This window comes from Acomys russatus, chromosome 27 (genome assembly GCF_903995435.1).
Source record: "Acomys russatus chromosome 27, mAcoRus1.1, whole genome shotgun sequence".
Taxonomy (NCBI): domain Eukaryota; kingdom Metazoa; phylum Chordata; class Mammalia; order Rodentia; family Muridae; genus Acomys; species Acomys russatus.
In genome coordinates this window covers 5,410,284-5,430,233 of record NC_067163.1, presented here as the reverse complement: position 1 = coordinate 5,430,233, position 19,950 = coordinate 5,410,284, and the positions used below count along the sequence as shown (strand labels likewise).

Here is a 19,950-nt window from a genome sequence, read left to right as displayed (position 1 = left end):
TTCTGCCCTCCTCACTGATATGGGCCATCTGCCCCTCTTACCTATGGGCTGTAGACATTTAAATTTGGAAGGGGAGGTTAGCTAATTATCTGTCCCAAGTCATTAGAGGGGAAAAAACACCATCATTGAATGTGAAGAGGCATCTTCAGAGCCAGTCTCTTTACTTTTTCTACATCATCAACCCTAGAAAGCCCAAGGATGATGCTACGTGGGGCGCATTGAATACCGAAGTTTTAGGGCAGTGTCTTGAAGGGTTCGGCTGCGGTGCTGTAGTGAGAAGGGATGTGGGACTGGTGTCGGTGGACACTCCTCGGCATTCCCGTGGCCTCATGGGACAGAGAGGGAAACACTTGACCACACGTGAACGTTTGGGAATTATAAGATAAGGCATCTCCACACAAATACATTTGAGTTTGTTACACCACAAACACGCCTTCATAGGTGGCTATGGTTTTAATGTGAATGAAACATGATTTTTAATTCAGATGCCACAAGAGACTTAATGAGGGCAGTGTTATTCTGGGGTATTGACAGCCTCAATTATAGAGGCAAAAATAGTGAGCTTTTGACAAACAAACAAAACAAAACCCTTTAGGTCTTTAGGTGTGTGTCTTATGCTGGGTCTCAGTGCTTCCTTCCCAGAGTGCTTTCTGCTCAGTGCTCATGTTCTTGGCTCCTTGAGCTGGGAGAATGTGAAGAGGGAAGTAAGGATGCCCTGTAGGTGGCTGAAAGGCTTTTGTCCTGTTTTTGCAGGGACCCCCTGGAGCAGCTGGCTACCCTGGGAATCCCGGACTTCCTGTATGTATACAAAGTGCACACATCCATTTCACAGACTAGCCAACCACCTGGTGAGTCCCTATTTTTGCTGACTTCTTCATTTGATTGATTGCAGGGCATTCCTGGTCAAGATGGTCCTCCAGGGCCCCCAGGTATTCCAGGATGCAACGGTACAAAGGTAAACTCAGACCCAAAAACTTCCCTTGTTCATGTGCTCATAGCTTCACACAGGAGCACCAGGCGCAGTCACTGTGGAGTTCCTTACTTTGAAGCTTTCTTTCTTTGATGGGAAAGTGCAGTTTTCCTATATTCAATATACAGAAAATATAAATTCCTTTTACTTGCATGCTTTAGCCTAAAGTTCTTTTAAAGATTTTATGTGGATTCAACTCCTAATTCAAGTCAAAACCTGGTGTTCTGTGTTCTTATCTCTTAATTTTGGGGAGGTGTAGTGCTCCCTCCATGGGGGGGAGGTGTAGTGCTCCCTCCATGGGGAGTGTGGCGCTCCCTACTTGGGAAGGGTGGTGCTTTCTCCATGGGAAGGGTGGTGCTCCTTCCATGGGGAGGGTGATGGTCCCTCCTTGGGGAGGGTAGTGCTCCCCCTTTAATGTGGCGCCCAGTGTCTTGCTTGTAACAGACCGTGCATGCTACCACCACTGCAGTTTCTCTGAAGGGAGGGACGGTGATGTCTATTGTGAAGTGTTGGGGTGTGCACCTGTGTGTGACATTTTCCATCTCTCCCAGGGAGAGAGAGGGCCTCTCGGTCCTCCCGGCTTGCCTGGATTCAGCGGGAATCCCGTGAGTATATGATTTTTCAAACCAGACTTTGCTTATGGTTCCTCTCATTTGTTTTGGTGCTTATACCTTATTACTGCATATAAATATAAATGTATATATATATATATATATATTTTTTTTTTTTTTTGAGAAACAAAACTTATAGCTAAGCCTCTTTTCTAGGGACCACCAGGGATACCAGGAATGAAGGTATGTTTAATTTAATTTCATTTTGTTTCAATTCCCTGGGCTCCTTACTGGAAACCAAGTGAAAACACTCAAAAGAAATGTCCTAAACTCTGTTACATGAAAGGATATATCAATCACACAGAGAAGCGCAGGCTTCAGAGCCTCGCATGCACACCTCCGCTGTGGGCTTCATAGCCTCACATGCCCATCTCCCACTGTGGGCATGCTGTGAGCCACGTGAGGGATTCAGGGTGTGATTCTGCCATAGACTGCCGGGCCTGGTCCACATGGTGAGCTGCAGGCCAGTGAAAGAAAGAAGAAAAAACAAGACAAAACCCAAACAAACAAAACCCAAGCTAGACTGTTTTCCTGTGTGCCCCAACCCCCCAAGTCTAAGTCCCAGCCTAGAGCCAGTCCCACTCCAGGCTCAAGTGGGTTCCAGTTTTCTCTATATGTCAATCAACTTTCGTATCTTCCTCTCTGTTTCCCACCCTCTAGGGAGATCCCGGTGAGATTCTAGGCCACATTCCTGGAACGCTTCTGAAGGGGGAGAGAGGATTCCCTGGCATCCCAGGGATGCCGGTAAGCCATCGCTGCAGCACACCCAGAGCCGCTCCCCAGCTAGATCGCAGTATTGTGATCCTTTTTCTTATTATCCAACCACAGGGCTCACCGGGACTTCCAGGACTCCAGGGACCTGTTGGTCCTCCAGGATTTACTGGGCCACCGGTAAGTGTTGAGGACAGTCACTTGGAGAAGAGATGTGGGACACACAGGAGCTGACTGATAATCCTGCTCTTGTGGACAACACTTCCAGCCCCCAATGCTCAGAGCTGTGGGAAAAGGATACTAAATATCCTGTGAACCCTCAAGACATCCTGGGACAGACCACCTGTCTGTGTGTCTGTCCAGCCACTGAGGAAGCAAGGCTGAAGGTCGCTGAGTGGGCTCTGCCCTTTGTGCAGGAGAGGTGGGCTGTAGAGGCAGGGGCACATTGGAACTTCGGGGCCACCTAGGATCCAGGCACAGGCCTGGAGAAGACCTTGAGGTGGGTGGGGCACCTGGAGGTGACACTGGGGCTCCGCCCATTGCCTCTACAGATGATGATATTTACAGGAGAGAAGCTTTTCTTCACCCCCTCATTTTGACAGCACAAAGTGTGCAAGGATGGGCAGACATGATTGAGTCAGTGGCCTGTCTGCAGCCCAACTGAGCCCCTGTCAGAGAGCCCCAGGCTTATACTACAAGCTTTTTCTTTTCTCTTCATATTGTTTTTCTCCACATGTGTAGCTAGAACCCATTCGCCTTCGTGTGGATCCGTGGACTTACTTTTATATTACAGAATAGCTGGCTTTTCCTTTTTAAAAAAAAAAAAAAAAAACCAAAACGATTGTGGGATTGTGAAATTTTCTTGCAAATGTGGGGCCTTGTTTTTGGCATTGCCACAGTCTGTATCCCAGAAGAATCATGTCTTCAAGGCAGATGCTTGTGTCTAAAGTGGACCACAGCTATTCCTGTGAGGGCAACCCCAGCTTGGAGCAAAGGCGGGTGCCTTTAGGCCATCAGCACCCACGGGCAGGCTTCAGGCTTTGAGGGATTTCCACCCCACTTCTTGGTTCTCCTGACTCGTAGCTGGCTGTTTCCAAAGCTTTCTAGGTCTGTGTGATAAGCACCATCCTCCTGACAGCAGAGTGCAGAGGGCTGTTTTCCTTTGCTAGGACAAGTGAGGAAAGGGCAAACTGAAGAAAACCGTTTACAAGGAAGAAAGATTCGTCTTGGCTCGTGGTTTCAGGGGTTCAGTCCACGTGGCCCTAGGTTCTGTGGCTTCTGAGCCTGTGAGGTGGCAGAGCACTGTAGTGGGGAACACAACTATATGCAATTGGGTCATATACAGTAGAGGAAGAGGAAAGTGTAGGGGGACAAGATGCTTCCTTTGAAGGAACCGCCCTAGTGACTCCTGTCCTCCAGGGCCCCCTCTGCCACCACAAGAGCACATCAGTGGTTAAGCACCCTTGTGATGCAGTCACCTTTCAGTTACACCACCCAAGCCTTTCACAAAAGCCGTGTGTGTGTGTGTGTGTGTGTGTGTGTGTGTGTGTGTGTGTGTGAGATCTTCCAGGTCATGGCTGGTTTTGAATATTATTTAATTAAAATGCTCTCTATTACAGGGTCCTCCAGGCCCGCCTGGCCCACCTGGAGAAAAGGTAAAGACATTTTCTTATTGATTCCTCTCAGCGTTAGTGTAGGGCTGTGGTGAGATTTTATAATGCCCTCTGGAAGTCACTGGACAGAGCTCTGGAAAGTTGCCTCATCCTTACCCGCGCATGGGACCGCCTGTCAGTATTATACATCTATGCATTGTCTGCCCATCTCTCTCTATTGATTGTCATCTGCCAGTCATTTATTGCCTATTATCTACCTACTATCATCCTCATCGCCATCACCACCACCATCATCATCACCATCCTCGTCCTCACCTTCATCCTCATCACCATCACCATCCTCGAGACCCTCCACTCATCCCTTAGTTGTTACTTTGGATTCATTGCTCAATCCCTTACTTTTCTGAACCAAGAGTTTAAAACCCCTACGTTTACTAACCCATTTATTATAATATTTGTGAACATCTTTGCACAGTCATTGCATCTAGCGCGACTTTCCTTGCTAAGCTCATGATGCCTGGCCCTCACGTCTTGCCCCATCAGAGTGGGTGTTTAGGGTGGCTGGCCAAGGTGACAGATGGCCTTAATAATAAAGAGGACTTTGTAACCCGCAGGGTCAGATGGGCTCCAGTTTCCAGGGACCAAAAGGTGACAAGGTAAGTGTGTCCCCCACTTGCCTGTTCTTGAGTTTGGTGGGGACATAGCTGAGCTGCTAGGATTACAGACGTTACTCCACCTTCCCAAAAAGTGAGGCTGATTGTGGCACCCAGTGGCACAGGACTCCATTTCTCCTTATCTGAACACAGGGCCCAGTCAACACAGTCATCAGATCTCGAAATTATTTCAAAAGAGTAAAATTTAAACTTGCCTCCTTAGGAGAATAGCTCTGTTAAACCTATCCATGATGGCAGCAGTTGCTAGGTGGGCATGATGCAGGGGGTAACCTTCTCAGGGACCAGATGAGCACCAAGGATGTGTGCCTTGGAAGTGGTGGGGGATGGGATGGTGAAGACTGACCAGAAGGCATACAGTGGACACCTGGTCCCGTGTTGTCCTTCCTAGTATCCCTGGGTAGGACAAAGTGGCATTATCACAGTAGCTGCCTGTCTCTGCCAAGCTGGTATGAGCGTCTGCCACCAGTAGGTACCAGACATGGTGGGCCTGGACAGATCCTGGACTCCGGCCTTTGGCCCTCACTCATTTCTGGCTGACTTTAATTCCAAGTGTGCCCAGCTGTCAGGGTGTGTGAGTAAGAGGAAGCCTAGCGTTCTTTTATTTTTGGCTCACCTAAAATATCCCCTCTCCTGCCAAGCTCCTATCAGCTGCTGTGTGTTCTCACTGACACAGTGGTACAGCTATGTGCAGGTGCATGCACAGATGTGTCCTGCAGCTGTGCAGGCTCCTAAGCCTGGGAAACACACTTCTCTGGTTGTAGGCACTCCCTTGTCCACTTTCCTACAGAAGCCAAGGGTTTTGCCGAGGGAAGATGACATGCTAGTGTTTAACTCCAGGCTTTTACTATCCTATCTCAGCCTTTATTCTATTTTTATATCTAATCAACCTCCAAACTTTACATGACAGGGTGAGCAAGGGGTCAGTGGTCCCCCTGGAGTACCCGGACAGGCACAAGTTAAGGAAAAAGGAGACTTTGCCCCGACAGGAGAAAAGGTATGCCTGGGCTCTGTTCAGTGGATGTCTGCTTTCTGCTTCTCAACAAATTCTGAGAGACAAAGAGAAGCTAGATTAAAATTCAGATTTTCCAGCCATAATCAGTCTTGCCCTGGGAAGTAGGTTTATAGACATCCTTTGGAAGCAGACATGCCTGCCTGCACGTGGTTGGCTCGGGAATGTTCTGTCCTGCTTGACCTAACAGAGGTTCTTAGATAAGCCTGGCCCTGGTGAAAGGCAGTATGGGTAAGAGGGGTCTGGATGACAGATTGAAGGAGGCCACGGCCCATTCTTTCACCAAGGTCATATCAGACCGTAGCCCAAATTATGCTTGGAAGGGATTACTGGAGGTCAGTGTGCATCTTTTGTAAATATGGGTAAAAATGGATTTTTTTTTTGCAATTATGCACATGTACGTGTCTCCGAGTGAGTTTGTGCTTATGTGCACAGGTGCTAACACAGGCCAGAAGCATTGCCCCTGCCTGCAGCTGGAGTTACAGGCAACTGTCAGCAGCACAATACAGTGCTGGGAACTAAACTCAGGGCCTTCGCAAGAAGAGCATGTGCTTTTAGCGGCTGAGCCATCTCTGCAGCCTGGATTTAAAAAAAAAAAAGTGTTCAATGTAGCATCTGAAAAACTGTGCACCCCTGTAATCCTAACAGTAAGAACGCTGACGCAGGAGGATTGCCACAAGTTCTGGCTTATATGCCAGGCTAATCAGAGCTTCATGAAACAATCCCATCTCAAAGAAAAGCAAATCAGAGAGAGAGAGAGAGAGGAAGGAAAGAAAAACAAGGAAAGTGTGATATAGCTTATTAGATGGGTGATGAAGCCAGTGGTACTGAACTGTCTCTCCCAATCCCTCAATTCTTTTAGGGTGAGAAAGGTGAACCCGGATTCCAGGTGAGCTCTGTCCTCCTCTTTGCCATTTTATCAGTTCTATATGAAAGTTGATAAGTTTCAGTGCTGCTTTTTCCTACCAACGCCAGCACAGTCCGGCTCCATGCTGCGTTTGCATATATCAGCCAATCTAAGTCCTCCTCCTCTTGTCTCTTAAGGGAATACCAGGAAAGGGAGAGAAAGGTGAACCTGGCAAGCAGGGGCCTCGGGTGAGTGCTTCCCAGAGCGATCCCCTCCTCACTGTGAACACGCTTCCTTCTAGCCCCCAGACTCACAGAAATGAAGGGAAGGGCGGAGGCATCTGTAGGGTTTTCTGATTCCCTCTTCAGACACCACTGAGCCTCCTAGGAAGGGGGCTTTGCAAGAATTACCCCCTGGGACCCCTCCCTGTCTTGTGTGGTCAGAGAGGGTGTTCCTGAACCCTTGCTCCCTCCTGTGCCACACGTGTGCATGGTTGGGGCCCTGACAGGCTTATGTGCTTCTCGCTATCTGGACAGCGGGTGGTGGGACATCTGCCTAGCTGCCAGATGCTGGGAGCGTCTGGCGCTTCCCTGAAGTCCCGTGTCGGAAGAAGCAGCCTTGCATTTCAGCCTCTGTGCTCACTGCCAATGACAAAATGACCCCTTGGTGGCTAAGACATTGACCTCTGTAGCCGTGTGCACTCTGCTTGTCCTCTCTGGTGACCTAGTAGTAGCTCATGTGGTCCTCTTCTCCGCCTGTCTTGTACCTCACTAGGGAGAGAGCTAAACAGAGCTGTGGTGTGGCCATAGTCATCTGTGAAACACTCATGTTTGTCTCTTTGGTGTACAGGGAAAACCTGGAAAAGATGGCGAGAAAGGAGAGAAAGGGAGCCCGGTGAGTCTCCTCCCTCTGCAGTTTCTGAGTGGACAAGGGCTAGTGTCCCCCCTCCGTGACCACCCCTGCATCTTCCTTCCTTTTAGGGCTTCCCTGGTGATTCCGGGTATCCAGGACTCCCCGGCCGGCAGGGCCCGCAGGTGCGTGGTGACATCGTTTTGAGTTTTTACCTTTAATGGTTTTTTTTTTATCCTCGAATCTTGCTCATTTATTTTCAGGAATAAAGAACTCTGAGCTCAAAGGGAAAATATTTCTGCTCTGTATGGATTCAACAGTTGGTTGAATTTTCCATAGCTGACAAATTATTTAAAAGATGACTATCACGTGACACAGTTGGTCAAGCTTCTGTCTTTTTGGCCCACGTCTTGCTCCGTTAATAAAATAAGGAGACTCTGACCCACATGGACATCCATAAGTTAGTTACATGTAGTGTCTGTAACACCCGTCCCTTCTGCTGCTGACTGGGTTCTGGATACTTCTAAAGCTGTCTGAGGCCGACACTGGAGTTCCTATTGGGGCTTTCAGTGTGAACCCAGACACCAGAACCCCAAGGAGATGCCTTAAGGGATTAGAGCTAGAAACTGTGCTTTGTAGCAACTTAGAGAAGCACCCTTCTGCCTCTTCAAGGCTCTCCGGCGGTCCTTCGAGAAGGCTGCCACCTGGGAGGGTGCATGCTGTCTCTTCAGCCTTCTGCTTAGGCGGTGTAGATGTCTTTATCTCTATGCCACTTTTGTGGGATGCAGACAAGCTGTGCTCCTATTTTTTGTGATGACCATGGAGTAGCCGAGCCAGTCCCAGAGCTCTCCCAGGTTGGGAAAGCACAACAATTTTGGGGGGGGGCGGTGTAGGACCAATTTCTATTTTACAAGAGAATTCCTGGCCAGCTTTCTGCACAGCCAGCTATACGGCAAGGCTGCAAATAACTGCGCATGTGTCTTGCAGGGAGAGAAGGGTGAAGCTGGACTTCCAGGCCCCCCTGGAACTGTAAGTAACGAGTGTGGCTGAGAAGGGCTCCGGGTTGCATGGGGCACTCTGCAGCTGCCCCTTATCTGAAGTGGGTGCCTGTCATACGAAATGATTAATAATTGCCTCTGATTTTAACTATCACACTTGTAGCATTTTTACATATCCTCGAACCTCTGGAAATGAAAAACTTTGCACATGGAAAACCTAAGCAACCTGCTTTGAAACTTGTTTTTTTTTTTATTATTATTTTTTTTAATTGTCCAAATGGGGAAGATTTAGTAAAAGAAGCAGATCAGCCATCCCCTGACTGTTCTAGCAAATACAACTTTTGTTTTCCAAGTGGTGCTCACTCCTTGGTCGTACTTATTTGGACCCACTGTCACTTCAGCTGTTACGGTCAAAAGTGTTTTTGACGCAGTGGGTGTGCTCTGTGCCTCTGGCTGTGTGAGTGAAGGCTTAGGGGCCAGAGTAATCACTCCCGAGGCCACATTTCAGCAACAGGGCTGCTGTCCTCTGCGTGCCTCCTGTGCCCGGCATTCCTGGGGCTCTCCTGTCACCTGGGGGCTGGCAGAGTCTCAGCTCACCTCAGCCCCATCAACACATCTTATTTAGTTAGTTTTAAAGGTTTTAACTTTATTTATTTTTAATTGACAAAATTTGCATGCCTTGGGATATATAGAGATTCCTGATGTACATACATGTCGGAGAGTGGCTGAATCAAAGCTGCCTAGCGGGACTCTACGCAGTAACCGCTCACTTATTGACACAGAGGGACAGTGTAGAGAAAGAATGTCGAGGCTTCATTCTGCCATTTTCCTTGCACTGTGGTGAGTCAGGATCATGGTGAGCCAGGTTTCGCTTTCCTGATGAGGTTGGCAGTGCTTTCTTCCTGGTCTGTGCCCCCTTGACTTCTAGGAAGTGCCCCCTTTGGCTTTTAGAGAAAGGAAGGAATAAAATATCCTCCAGTAAAAGGGGAAGAAAAAACCCCACCGTGCGTTCCTGCCCTGTGCATCGGAAGAGACTGAAGGGCTTTCCTCTGTGGCCCGTAAAGCAAGCTGTGCATTTCCACAGCTTCGTTGCATTTGCACATTTTAGACTAAGCCTTAGTTGACTGACTGAGACCATCGCTGCTGCCGGGGAAATTGTATAAACTGCCGGGCAGTTCAACAGGAAGTGGCTCTTGATACTCTGTAGCTCTCCAGGCCTTTCCCGGGATCCCCACACACTGCCGCTGCGGCTTTGCGGCCCTGTTCCGTGAGGTAGTACATACAGTACACAGGACAGCGTGGTGCCAGCTACCCCCATATGAGCAGTGGCCCGTGCTTTAACGCAGGTGATAGGTACCAGGCCTTTGGGAGAGAAAGGAGAGCGAGGCTACCCAGGAACACCGGGATTAAGAGGAGAGCCTGGCCCTAAAGGTAGGCTGCTGCGGCTTGTCTGCTTCCTTGCTTCCCCTCCCTTCTCCCCACTGCCTCCCTGTCCCCCATTTTGTCCCCTCCCCCCTCCTTCCTTCTCTCCTCTCTCCAACCTTGCTGTTATGAGGTGTCTGAGAGCCCTTTTCACTCTGTTGCTTTCTGAGGATGGTACCTCTGTAGGGATGTTCTGGGCCACCTGCCCTCCCCGCAACACACACACTCTGTCTTCCCATCCTAGATTGTGGGTGCCTTTAAGTAGCCCTGGCCCAAGTGTGGCAGAGAAACAGAAACGTCCACACACGAGTGAAGTTGACTCACTTTGTCCAATCCTCTCTTCCCTTTTCCAGGCTTCCCTGGGATCCAAGGCCAGCCAGGCCCTCCAGGTGAGAACCCTCATTTCTTGCAGAGCGTTGCACTTTCTTTACAGTGTCTGGGCCCCGTGTGTTTGTCACACACACTGTGTATGTGCACAAGGCAGGCAACAGCTTGTTTTATGTCTCTTTAGTTAGCTAGACCCAGTGTGCCCTTGTGTGTGTGTGTGTGTGTGTGTGTGTGTGTTCGCCTTATGTAGACGGAGACTAGCGTGCCGTTCCCCACTTGTAAGCATGCATGCAGACAGCAGATCCTTGCTTCCCGAGGGACACTGACTTGTCCTTTGGGCTGGCCTTCTGCATGCACATATTGCCCTTGCGTAGGTCTTGAGCTCTGCCAGAGTTCTTCCAAGCTGCTGGGCTGTGATTTCTCCAAGATGGGCGCGTGCCACAGCATCCCTTTGCCTTCCTCCAGCAGCATCTTTCTGTTCTATACTTGTTCTGGGACTTCCAGAATCTTCAGTGTGATCCGCACGTGGCTCTTCTTTCCCAGGACAGCAGGGCTGGCTGTGTGTAGCTTCCTGAGCTGCACTGCTCAGAGTCCACCATGTTGCCTTCTGGGCAACATCAGGTCACCTTGTGTGGCCCCTTAGCACCTCAGCATATAGGGTGACAGAGTGGATTCCGCAGTTTCAGACCTGTCACCTTGTCTTTGAGCTTTGCCAGGCTTGAAGCCCCCAGGCTGACCCCCTCACTGGGGATCCAAGTGGCCATTTTGCCTTGGATAGAGGATAGAGTTTCCTCACTGCGGCTCACTCTGCCTTCAGGCTATTTACTTGAGCTCCTGTTGCATTGCAGGCTTCCCTGTTCCAGGCCAGGCTGGTGCTCCTGGCTTCCCAGGCGAAAGAGGACAAAAAGGTGACCAAGGATTTCCAGGCGTGTCTTTACCAGGACCAAGTGGAAGAGATGGAGCCCCAGGGCCTCCTGGTCCTCCTGGACCTCCTGGGCAGCCAGGCCACACAAGTAAGTGGCCATGCGTGTCCTGTCAGATGCCAGGCACGCGGTGCGGAGCTGGATGGGGACTGTGACTGCTTCTCGAAGCATTGTGGTGAAAAGGCTTGGGCCTCCCAGCACGGGTTACGCACTTTTTGCTTGAGTAGTTTTACAAAGTTAACTATGTTGCAAAATTCAATCAGTAACAATCAAATAGGCCACACATTAACCAGCTCTAAGTCTCCTGGCATCTGAGGTTAAAGGTAAGTAGGCTGATTTGTTTGGCTTTGATTGACAGTTGAATGTATTCTGCTTCATGTAGAGAGATTGTGCATGATGCTACTTAGGGTCCACGTGGGGACAAATTGGACTAGAATATGCCCTGGTATAATGCAGTCTAGATGGAGAATCCCATAGAGTTTTCCTACATCAGCTTTCAACAAAAGCTAGGCATGGAGTGAACGCCCGTGGCTGGCTAGTTGTGATGCTGTAATCTCAGTCCAATAATTATAAGAAAGTTCCAGAAGACTTAAAAAAATTTTTTTTTAATTAATTTATTCTTGTTACATCTCAGTGTTAAGTTCCAGAAGATTTAAGTCAACCAGGTCAGTGGGAACATAGCAGACTTCCTATATCAGTGGGAGCAGTGTGTTGGGTGCCTCTGGCCTAAAACCAGCATGAGCTATGGGTTATCTGCAGCAGGAACCGGATCCGAGGCTGATGAGCATTGTGGGCTGTAGAGGGGGGCTCAGCAGTGGAAGCTGTGTGTGCGGTTGAGTTGTGAACTTGACCTCCCGTGATGATGCTCCTGATTCCAGGAACTCAAGTCCATCTTCTTGAGTGGGAAGGAAGTTCCCAGGACAAGGCTGGCAAGGAAGACAGATAAGGGCTGAGGGGGGTGACGAGGCCAGACAGGCAGCTCCCTTGGGAAAGGGCTAATGTGAATTCCCAACAGGAGAGCGGACAGATTGTATCTGGCTTTATGGAACTTCCTTCTCTTTTGACTTTTGAAATGTGGAAAATGAGGATAAGGTTTGACCACCCTGGAGACATTCCATCCACAACCGCTCTCTTTCTATATATATGTTGGCTTTGTTTTGCAAGTTGAAATCACAGGCTCTTTTAGAAGAACATGAGAATTGCATTGCTAAGGAGAAAGAGGGAGGGATGGTGAGAGCAGGAAGATACAAGTAAGGGGAAAAACAATCGGTATATAATCTGAATAAATTATCATAATAATAAAAAGGAGGAAAATAAACATTCAAATCAGCCTGACTTATTTTGTTTTTGTAATCAAGGGTCAGGTTAGGAGAGAATAGGAAAGCCTGGCTATGGCTTACAGTTTTTAAACATGACTTTCAGATGGCATCGTGGAGTGTCAGCCCGGGCCACCTGGGGACCAGGGTCCTCCTGGGACTCCAGGACAGCCAGGTTTGACTGGCGAAGTTGGACAGAAAGGTAAGAAATTCTACTTTGTTTCACTTTTTAGGTGGCAGCTGTGTTTGTGGTGATCAGTGTCCCCCACCTGCTGGCTTCGGTTTCGCCAGACTAGGGCCGGGTGCAGGCCCATTTACCATTGCTTTATCAGGGGCCTTTTCATATCTGCTCCCAACAAGACATATCCTCAGCTCAGCTGTGATGGGGAATGGGACGTGGAGAGACCTGCCATGGTGGCCAGATGACTGTCCACCACACCTTCCCAGAGCCGAGAATATAGTCTTGCTGTTGTATTAACAACTGATACCACATGAGCTCTTGGAGTCACGTCCTTCCTCTGAGCCAATCAGGGGTCTATACATGGGGCACTGACGACCTTTCAAGTGCTCGCGCAAACGGGACAGACTGCCACAGATGGATTACCCGGCTTTGCTGTGGGCTCTCGGCTTTATCTCTAACCTTTCAAGTGTTTTCTGTGATGTCAATGCAGGACACTGATTTATCTCTTTACCCACTGGATTCCGGAGACCGGGGTCTGTCGCCACATTAACAGTGCGAGCACTGACTTAGCTGGAAATAAACAATGGCATTCCAATATTTATGTGCTTGTTAACCTTGGAGCAGAACAAACTGGGGCCCTCATAAAAACAGCCCCATGGTTGACCATTTCTGGCTTGGCCTATAAAGAATTTTGGCTCTTTAGAAGTCTAAATGCTGCATGGAAAAGTGCTTCAGAGGGCTTCTTAGGGCAGCCATATAACTCTCCTCACCACAGGTCACTACTTACTGACATGAGCTACCTATTTTTACGATGGACCCAATGTCTGGGGTTCTTTAGGCTAAAATCTTGTCCATTCTCTGAATCCTAAAATTCAGTGTGTGAGCGTCTGTGTCTATGCGTGTGTGTGTGTTCACGTGTATGTGTGCGTGTGTATATGTACGTGTGGTATGTTGTATGTATGTGTGTATGTGTGCGCATGAGTGCGTGCGTGCGTGCACACGTGTGTGATACTGGGGACTGAGCCTGGGCCTTGTGGGATGGATGTGAGGTCATCTCACTAGTGGGCAGTGCTATGGACCAGAGTGATGATGGAGAAGGGAAGAATCTGGCTGGAACATCTGCAGGACTCTCTCCTGTGTCCACTCTCAGAGCACCGCAGAGCCATTTGTTTGCACATCACACATTAATCATATATTAAGCACCCTATGTTTCCTCTTCCAGGCCAGAAAGGAGAGAGCTGCCTCGCCTGTGATACAGAAGGACTCCGAGGCCCTCCTGGGCCACAGGGGCCCCCAGGAGAGATTGGTAAGTGCTAGGGCATGGGAGGAAACACGTGAGAGATGGCCTTGGGGTCAGGTGCCAGCTCCCGCAAATGCAGACGCATGGCGATGAGGATGAAATCCTGTCATCACTGGCCATGGTCAAGGCCACCTGCCACAGTGGTGGCATGTGCTTTCCTGATAACAGGAGGATGTGCAGTGGTTCTTCCAGCTCTATAGCCAGTTAGCTCAAGGAAGGCTAGCGGGTCTGTCTCACAGGCTGTTGGGGTTGCAGGTGGGGGACAGGGCAGCGTCCTGTCTCAGTGGCCTGCACACAAAGGCTCATGATTGCCTCTCTGAGCCTATCTTGGGAGTTTGCGTTTTACTTATCGACTGCCGAGGTGGTCCTCAAATGACAGTCCACCACACAGAAAGACTCTAATGCGCTTAAGTCTTGGGGCAAAGGGGTTTGGGAGAGTTGTCTCACAGCTGCTGTACGCCTGTTTCTTTCTAAGGTTTCCCTGGACAGCCAGGGGCCAAAGGTGACCGAGGTGAGCCTGGCAAGGATGGCCTTGAAGGAATGCCGGTAAGTGCACCACTGGCAGAGCATGCTCATGTTTGAGGTCATCGCCGTAGGAACCGCAGTCATGGCTTCTCATCGGGCTTGCTCCAGCGTGTCACAGGAGCTGCTCCAGGCTGTGGCTGCATCCCTTTTTAATGCTCAAATGCAGGACCCAGAGAACAGGAGATTTAGACCCACAGTCCATGTTCCCAAAGCCATCTCACCTCACTGCTAGCATTTCAGTGTTCAGGCATTGGGCTGCCAGCATCCTGGTCACAGGGTCTCAGGTCCACATGGTGCCAGCAGTGGCCATCTCTCTCTGTGACCACTGCTTGTGGCAATCCCCATGTGATCTCAAATCTTGCCAAGGATGAGTTCAGCTCAAGAGCTTCTGTGGAGGGAGGGATGGAAGGAGGGAGGGAGGGAGAGAGGGAGGGAAGGAGCTGACATTCCATGTAACTGGCATCTATTTTGTAGATGGCTTTTCCAGGCTGTAGGCGAATCCACCTAAACTCATAGGGACAAACATGAAAGCTTTCAGCTGCACAGGGTTCCTCCTGCTTGGCTTTGTTCTGAGAGAAGTCATTCTTGGTCTGTTTGCAAGCTTTTCCTCCCTTCCCTCTCCCCCTCGCCCAGGCTCTGTAAGCATTGCCAGTTTCTCTAATTCCTTTTAGCCCCTTTTTCTTTTTTGCTAGAAATCAAAAGTTAGATATTTGACCTTACCCTTTTCTGATGAAACCCTTTTAGAATTCTCCACTGCTTTTGGATGTTGCTGGAAGCATCTCTTGAGGAGGCCAGGGCAGAATTGAGTCAAAGTAGGAGGGAGGCAGTCAGAACGCTGCAGTGGCTCCCTGCTTTTGAAGTCAGATCCCAGCTCTGGGCTGCAGAATGCTGCTGGTGCCTCGGGGGCTGAGTTAGAAGACACAACTGTTAAGGACCGCTCTAAGCAGAGAAGTTCAAATAGCATCCCGCGGTGGGGATCAAAGTGAGCAGAACTTTGAAGGAGGCACATCGCCTTCTTCCTTTATCTGCCCAGCTGTCCTGCGGGTCCTTCTTGCCTCTGCTCCAGCTATAACCTGGGCCAGGCCTTCAGCTCCTGACCCAAGATATCACAGAAAATTCAAGAAGTGAGGGAGAGGGGCAGTTGGGGAGTCATCAGGTTAAAGAAGAGAACAAACCTCCACAGCACAAATGCTCCCTCCTGTTCAGGAACCTGACTTGACCAAGTTGAGCACAGCCTTTCAAGCATGGGGGTGGGGGTTGGGGGGGAAGGGTGGGGGTGGAGGAGGGAGAGAGGTGATGGCGGGGCACATGTGTACAGCTTTCCAGGACAGCAACCATTTCCCTTATTTGAATCTAGACCACAGCTTCAGATGTGGTCCTCACGGCTAGAGGCTGGAAGGTATGGAACAGAGGGACATGGGATAAACTGAACACGTGTGACAGCGAGAGGCCTCTCCTTCTGTTTAGATGGTGTTTTGTGACCTTTGCCTTTGAAAGCCAAGTATTTGGTTTTAGGGATGAGCAGTGGGACCTTACAGGCACTGGGACCAATCAGCCATCCGCCAAAATGTGTTGTGTCTGACTAGGCCCAGGGCCTAAGTGAGTGTTGTCAGAAGAACACAGCACAGGTGTCCTGTCTTCCTGGTTAAAGCAGGAAGTCCAGGCTTTCAGGGCAGTGATTGGTCCTGTAAGGGACATGGTCAGGGAAGCGATTGGTCCTATAGGGGACATGGGTCAACTAGACTTTGGATGGAGCATCTTTTCAAAAGTATCTCAGATCAGGATATTGTGTGCCCAAAAGGTTGCTGAGACTTTTAGCATCATTGGAGCACTAGCTGTTCTTCCAGAGGACCTGAGTTCAATTCCCAGCACCCATGTGGCTGTCTACAACTATCTATAGCTTCAGCTCCAGAGGATCTAATGCCTTTTTCTGGTTTCCATGGGCACCAGGCACTCATGTGGTACATAGTCATATGTGTAGGCAAAGCATCCATATACATGAAATAAATTTAAAAAGAAATTAGAGAAAGCAAGATTCTCCTCCTAAATCCTTAGTATCTTTGTCCCAGAAATCAAGGAGGTGGATGAAAAACCTTGGGTCTTCTCCTGGAGTCTGTCAGATATGGGAGGGACAGGACCATGGACACATCATCTCAGTGAAGCTGCTGGTCTCTTCAATGACAGACATACAACATGGTAGAAAAGGTGCAGGTGTCCAAGGAAAGGCTTTGTTTGTATCCCTTACCATTTGATGAAACACTGAAGCTTCTGCAGCCGTCTGCCAATACTTCCAGCATGTGGCTGGCAGGAAGAATTGTTTTCCATTCTTTAGACTTGTGCATACAATCTCATATCCAGAGTCTAGCTAGCCTAGCCCATAGGTTACTGTCCAGTGGAAGTCTCTGCTGCAGTAGATGTACGCTATACTACTATTCAGCTTGGTGGCTAGTGGCCAGTGGTGGCACATATGAGCCCTCGAAATGTGGCCAGCGTGGCTGAAGAACTGACTTTTTCAGTTGTTTAAATATTTAAAGTGTATAGCATGGAGCAGAGGGGAGCTGCTGAGACCCTCCCTTCTTGGGTGAGCCCATGGCTCTATGGGGCACAGTTGGCTGAGCAAAACTCCCGCTGACCCCCAGCCTGTGTGCTTTTGGCTTTTGGGAGTGCACTGAGGACAGGAAAGTGTACTATCCATTACGCATTAGTCTCAGACTAGATGGACTTTGAGCCTTTCAAGTCCCCTCCCTGTGTGGGCCAGGAGGGTGTACAACGTAACACCCCTCCCTCAGCAGTGCGTAGGGAGTGTGGGGACAGTGGGCAGGCGGTGCAGCCTGGAGCACTGGCTTTTGTGTCCAGTTGTTATACTTCCTGGCTGGCTGGTCCCAGCTCCATGGCTCACTTCTCTGCTGGCTGAGGCTCCCATGTTTTCCTTACAGAGCTGTGATGAAGGAATGGTTACCTTAGGGTCCTCCACTCCTGTGTGACCCGTGGTCACCATTTTTTTTTTAAAAATATGACTTCTGCATACATTTTGCCCGGAAGTGGTCTTCTAGCCTCTTCCTTGGAGAAGTATGCAGGTGGGCACACACAATGCTTTGTGATTTCAGGTCACGCTCAACCACAGGGCCCCTTGATGCAGCTTATGAAGACATTAAATTAAAGTGACTTATGGAGAGCTGGGACTCTTCCAGGTCCTCAGTGAGCCTGATGTGCCTTTCTCATGCCCAGGAGACCAACAATAGAAACTTTTTGTTTTGTTTTGTTTTGTGTTGCTTTCCTTTGGGCGCCCCTGTTCTCAAGGCAGTTGGAAGAGGAGGGGCAGGGGTGCAGGCATTCTTTGTCGACTTAACTTCCAGGAGCTAAAAATACTCTCATGTGTCTCTTGACATAGTCTTGGGAAAGTCCAAATAGCTTCCCAAAAACCCAATTAATGAGCTGGCTCTGGGCTCCTTTCCTTGGGTTTTCCCAGTTGCCGGTGCCCTGGAAGCCCTTATCTCTTCCGGGCCTCGGGGTGTGAATGCGGAGAGGAAACCTGGGCAGCTTCAGCAGTGAACACCCCCAGACTGGGTGAACAATGGCAGCCCCAGCTCTCAAGCCGTCTCAGCTGCCTCTGCGTTCAGTCACAAGCGCCTGGAGTTCCTGGTTCAGGAGCCACACATGTGCAGTGCTCCAACAGTTGCCAAGGTGTTCTCCAAGAAGCCTGGCAGTTGTTGAGGGAGGGATTTCTCAAAGCTGTGTTCAGTGTTACTCCCCTGTCTCTTCTGTCCCATGTCGAACGGCTAACAAAGTAAGGGGCTTTAAGAAAGCTGCCGATGCTGAGGGTTTTGTCACAGACCTGCTGACTGGCATCTGCATGACATCTAAAGATGTGGTGGTTCCCAGGAGGGTGGCTCCTCAGCTCCAAGACTGAGCGGCTGCTGATGCATCCCACAGTAGGTTCTAAGTGTCACGGAATGCTTTGCCTTTGTAGGGCCCGCAAGGTGTACCAGGGCTTATGGGCCAGCCTGGAGCTAAGGGAGAGCCTGGCGAGATATTTTTCGACATGCGACTCAAGGGTGACAAAGGAGATCCAGGTTTCCCAGGACAGCCGGGCATGCCAGGAAGAGCAGGAACTCCTGGAAGAGATGGCCACCCAGGACTTCCTGGACCCAAAGGGTCCCCGGTAGGTTCATTTCCAGACTTGGAACATGTGCTTTGCAAATGGGGAATCTGCGAAGAGTGGAGAAGTGAGCGTTCAGAGTCACAGCTATGGGGCCTGCCTCAGATGGCGTAGACTTTGCCTCATGGCCCCCAAGCCAACGTACGTCAGTACATACAGGGTTAGTGGTGTAGACTTGTATAACGGGTTACAGATGGCTGAGTCTCTTTGATGTTTGGGGACTGAGTAGATGAGTTTTCCTGTCTCATATCCTTCATGGGAAAAAAGTCTAAAGCTAACAGCACACTGTCATTGTTTGAAGTACAGGATCCTAGACCTCTGGCTGTGACAACCTCTTAGGGGGAGGAGTAGTGGTGTTACGTATTAACTCCAAGTTGACCTGGTGTCATGCGAGGTAGTAAACGGTGCCAGCTGGCTAGACTCTTGTCACAAATTTGCTGAGGATGACACAGAAACAGGTTCAGAAATCAGCGTTGTCTCTAGACAACCTTTCCTGCCATTTTGTCTCCTCAGGGTTTGGAAGGATTGAAAGGAGAACGCGGTCCACCTGGAGGCGTTGGCTTCCCCGGGAGTCGTGGTGACATCGGCCCCCCAGGGCCCCCAGGAATCGGCTCCATTGGTCCCATTGGTGAAAAAGGACATTCAGGCTTTCCTGGAAACCCAGGGTCCCCAGGCCTTCCAGGTGAGACTTCAGGACCTGAGTGGGGAAACTGAAGGTCACAGACACTGGCATCAGAGATGCAGGGTACACAGTGTCCACTTGTCCCCACATGAGGGACGTGACTGGACAAGTCTGTTAGTGTTGTGTGCTTCATTTCTTACTGTGCCAGCTCATGCAGAGACCACAGACCAGCTCAAGTCAGCCTCTCGGGTAGGAGTGGGTGAAACAGGAAGCCATTTTTATTTTAAAATCCATTTTCTGCTCCTTTTGGCTTCTGCTTTTCCAAGCAGTATAATGTTCACTCTCCCTTGATGTTCAGGCATCTTACTTGCAGTCTTAGTCCCTGGTTGGCTTAGGTCGCTTGCTGGCTGTCTTTTGAGTAGTTTATGTACCAACCCTAAGCATCGTGAAAAACAAAACAAAACAAAACAAAAGCCCTCAGCACCTGCCCTCTCGTGCTCTCTAGCAGAATTTGTTAGACAATCTACAGGAAGGATGTCATCGGTCCCAGGGTGACTGAGGGTGGCTGGACTCAGGGGAGGTGCATCCCTCTGCCTTGCATAAGTGGGCGCTTGGAAATGTGACTTCACGCTGGCCCGAGCAAGCTTATCGTGCATGAGGCAACCTTGCACAGTGAGGGTAGAGGCCAGAAGTGGCTTGCCACAGAGGAGGAAGTAAATGTATGTACTGGGAAGGACTTAAGAAGCTGTAAAGGTCGATGAAGGATTCAGGGCGATCAAAAACAGCGGTAAGGAGACCAAGAACAGGCCAGGAAGGACTGTGCAGGCACAGTTACAGGGTGTCTCTGCCCTCACAGCTCTGGTGATGGCTTCCCTACTCAGGGGCAGTAGCCC

At 49.7% G+C, this 19,950-nt stretch overlaps 1 protein-coding gene across 1 annotated transcript in view; it reads left to right on the top strand.

The window, feature by feature from the left end:
* The window catches only part of Col4a1 (collagen type IV alpha 1 chain), a 108,828-nt gene that overhangs the window by 64,128 nt on the left and 24,750 nt on the right, over positions 1–19,950 (top strand). The window contains exons 5-26 of the mRNA XM_051169671.1: positions 754–798; positions 893–955; positions 1,522–1,575; positions 1,738–1,764; positions 2,242–2,325; positions 2,410–2,472; positions 3,912–3,947; positions 4,520–4,561; positions 5,487–5,573; positions 6,451–6,477; positions 6,633–6,683; positions 7,285–7,329; positions 7,416–7,469; positions 8,272–8,313; positions 9,629–9,713; positions 10,058–10,093; positions 10,880–11,044; positions 12,377–12,472; positions 13,674–13,757; positions 14,227–14,297; positions 18,247–18,438; positions 18,949–19,117. Of these exons, the coding sequence (XP_051025628.1) occupies positions 754–798; positions 893–955; positions 1,522–1,575; positions 1,738–1,764; positions 2,242–2,325; positions 2,410–2,472; positions 3,912–3,947; positions 4,520–4,561; positions 5,487–5,573; positions 6,451–6,477; positions 6,633–6,683; positions 7,285–7,329; positions 7,416–7,469; positions 8,272–8,313; positions 9,629–9,713; positions 10,058–10,093; positions 10,880–11,044; positions 12,377–12,472; positions 13,674–13,757; positions 14,227–14,297; positions 18,247–18,438; positions 18,949–19,117 (1,618 nt within the window). The remainder of the gene's footprint in view (positions 1–753; positions 799–892; positions 956–1,521; positions 1,576–1,737; positions 1,765–2,241; positions 2,326–2,409; positions 2,473–3,911; positions 3,948–4,519; positions 4,562–5,486; positions 5,574–6,450; positions 6,478–6,632; positions 6,684–7,284; positions 7,330–7,415; positions 7,470–8,271; positions 8,314–9,628; positions 9,714–10,057; positions 10,094–10,879; positions 11,045–12,376; positions 12,473–13,673; positions 13,758–14,226; positions 14,298–18,246; positions 18,439–18,948; positions 19,118–19,950) is intronic.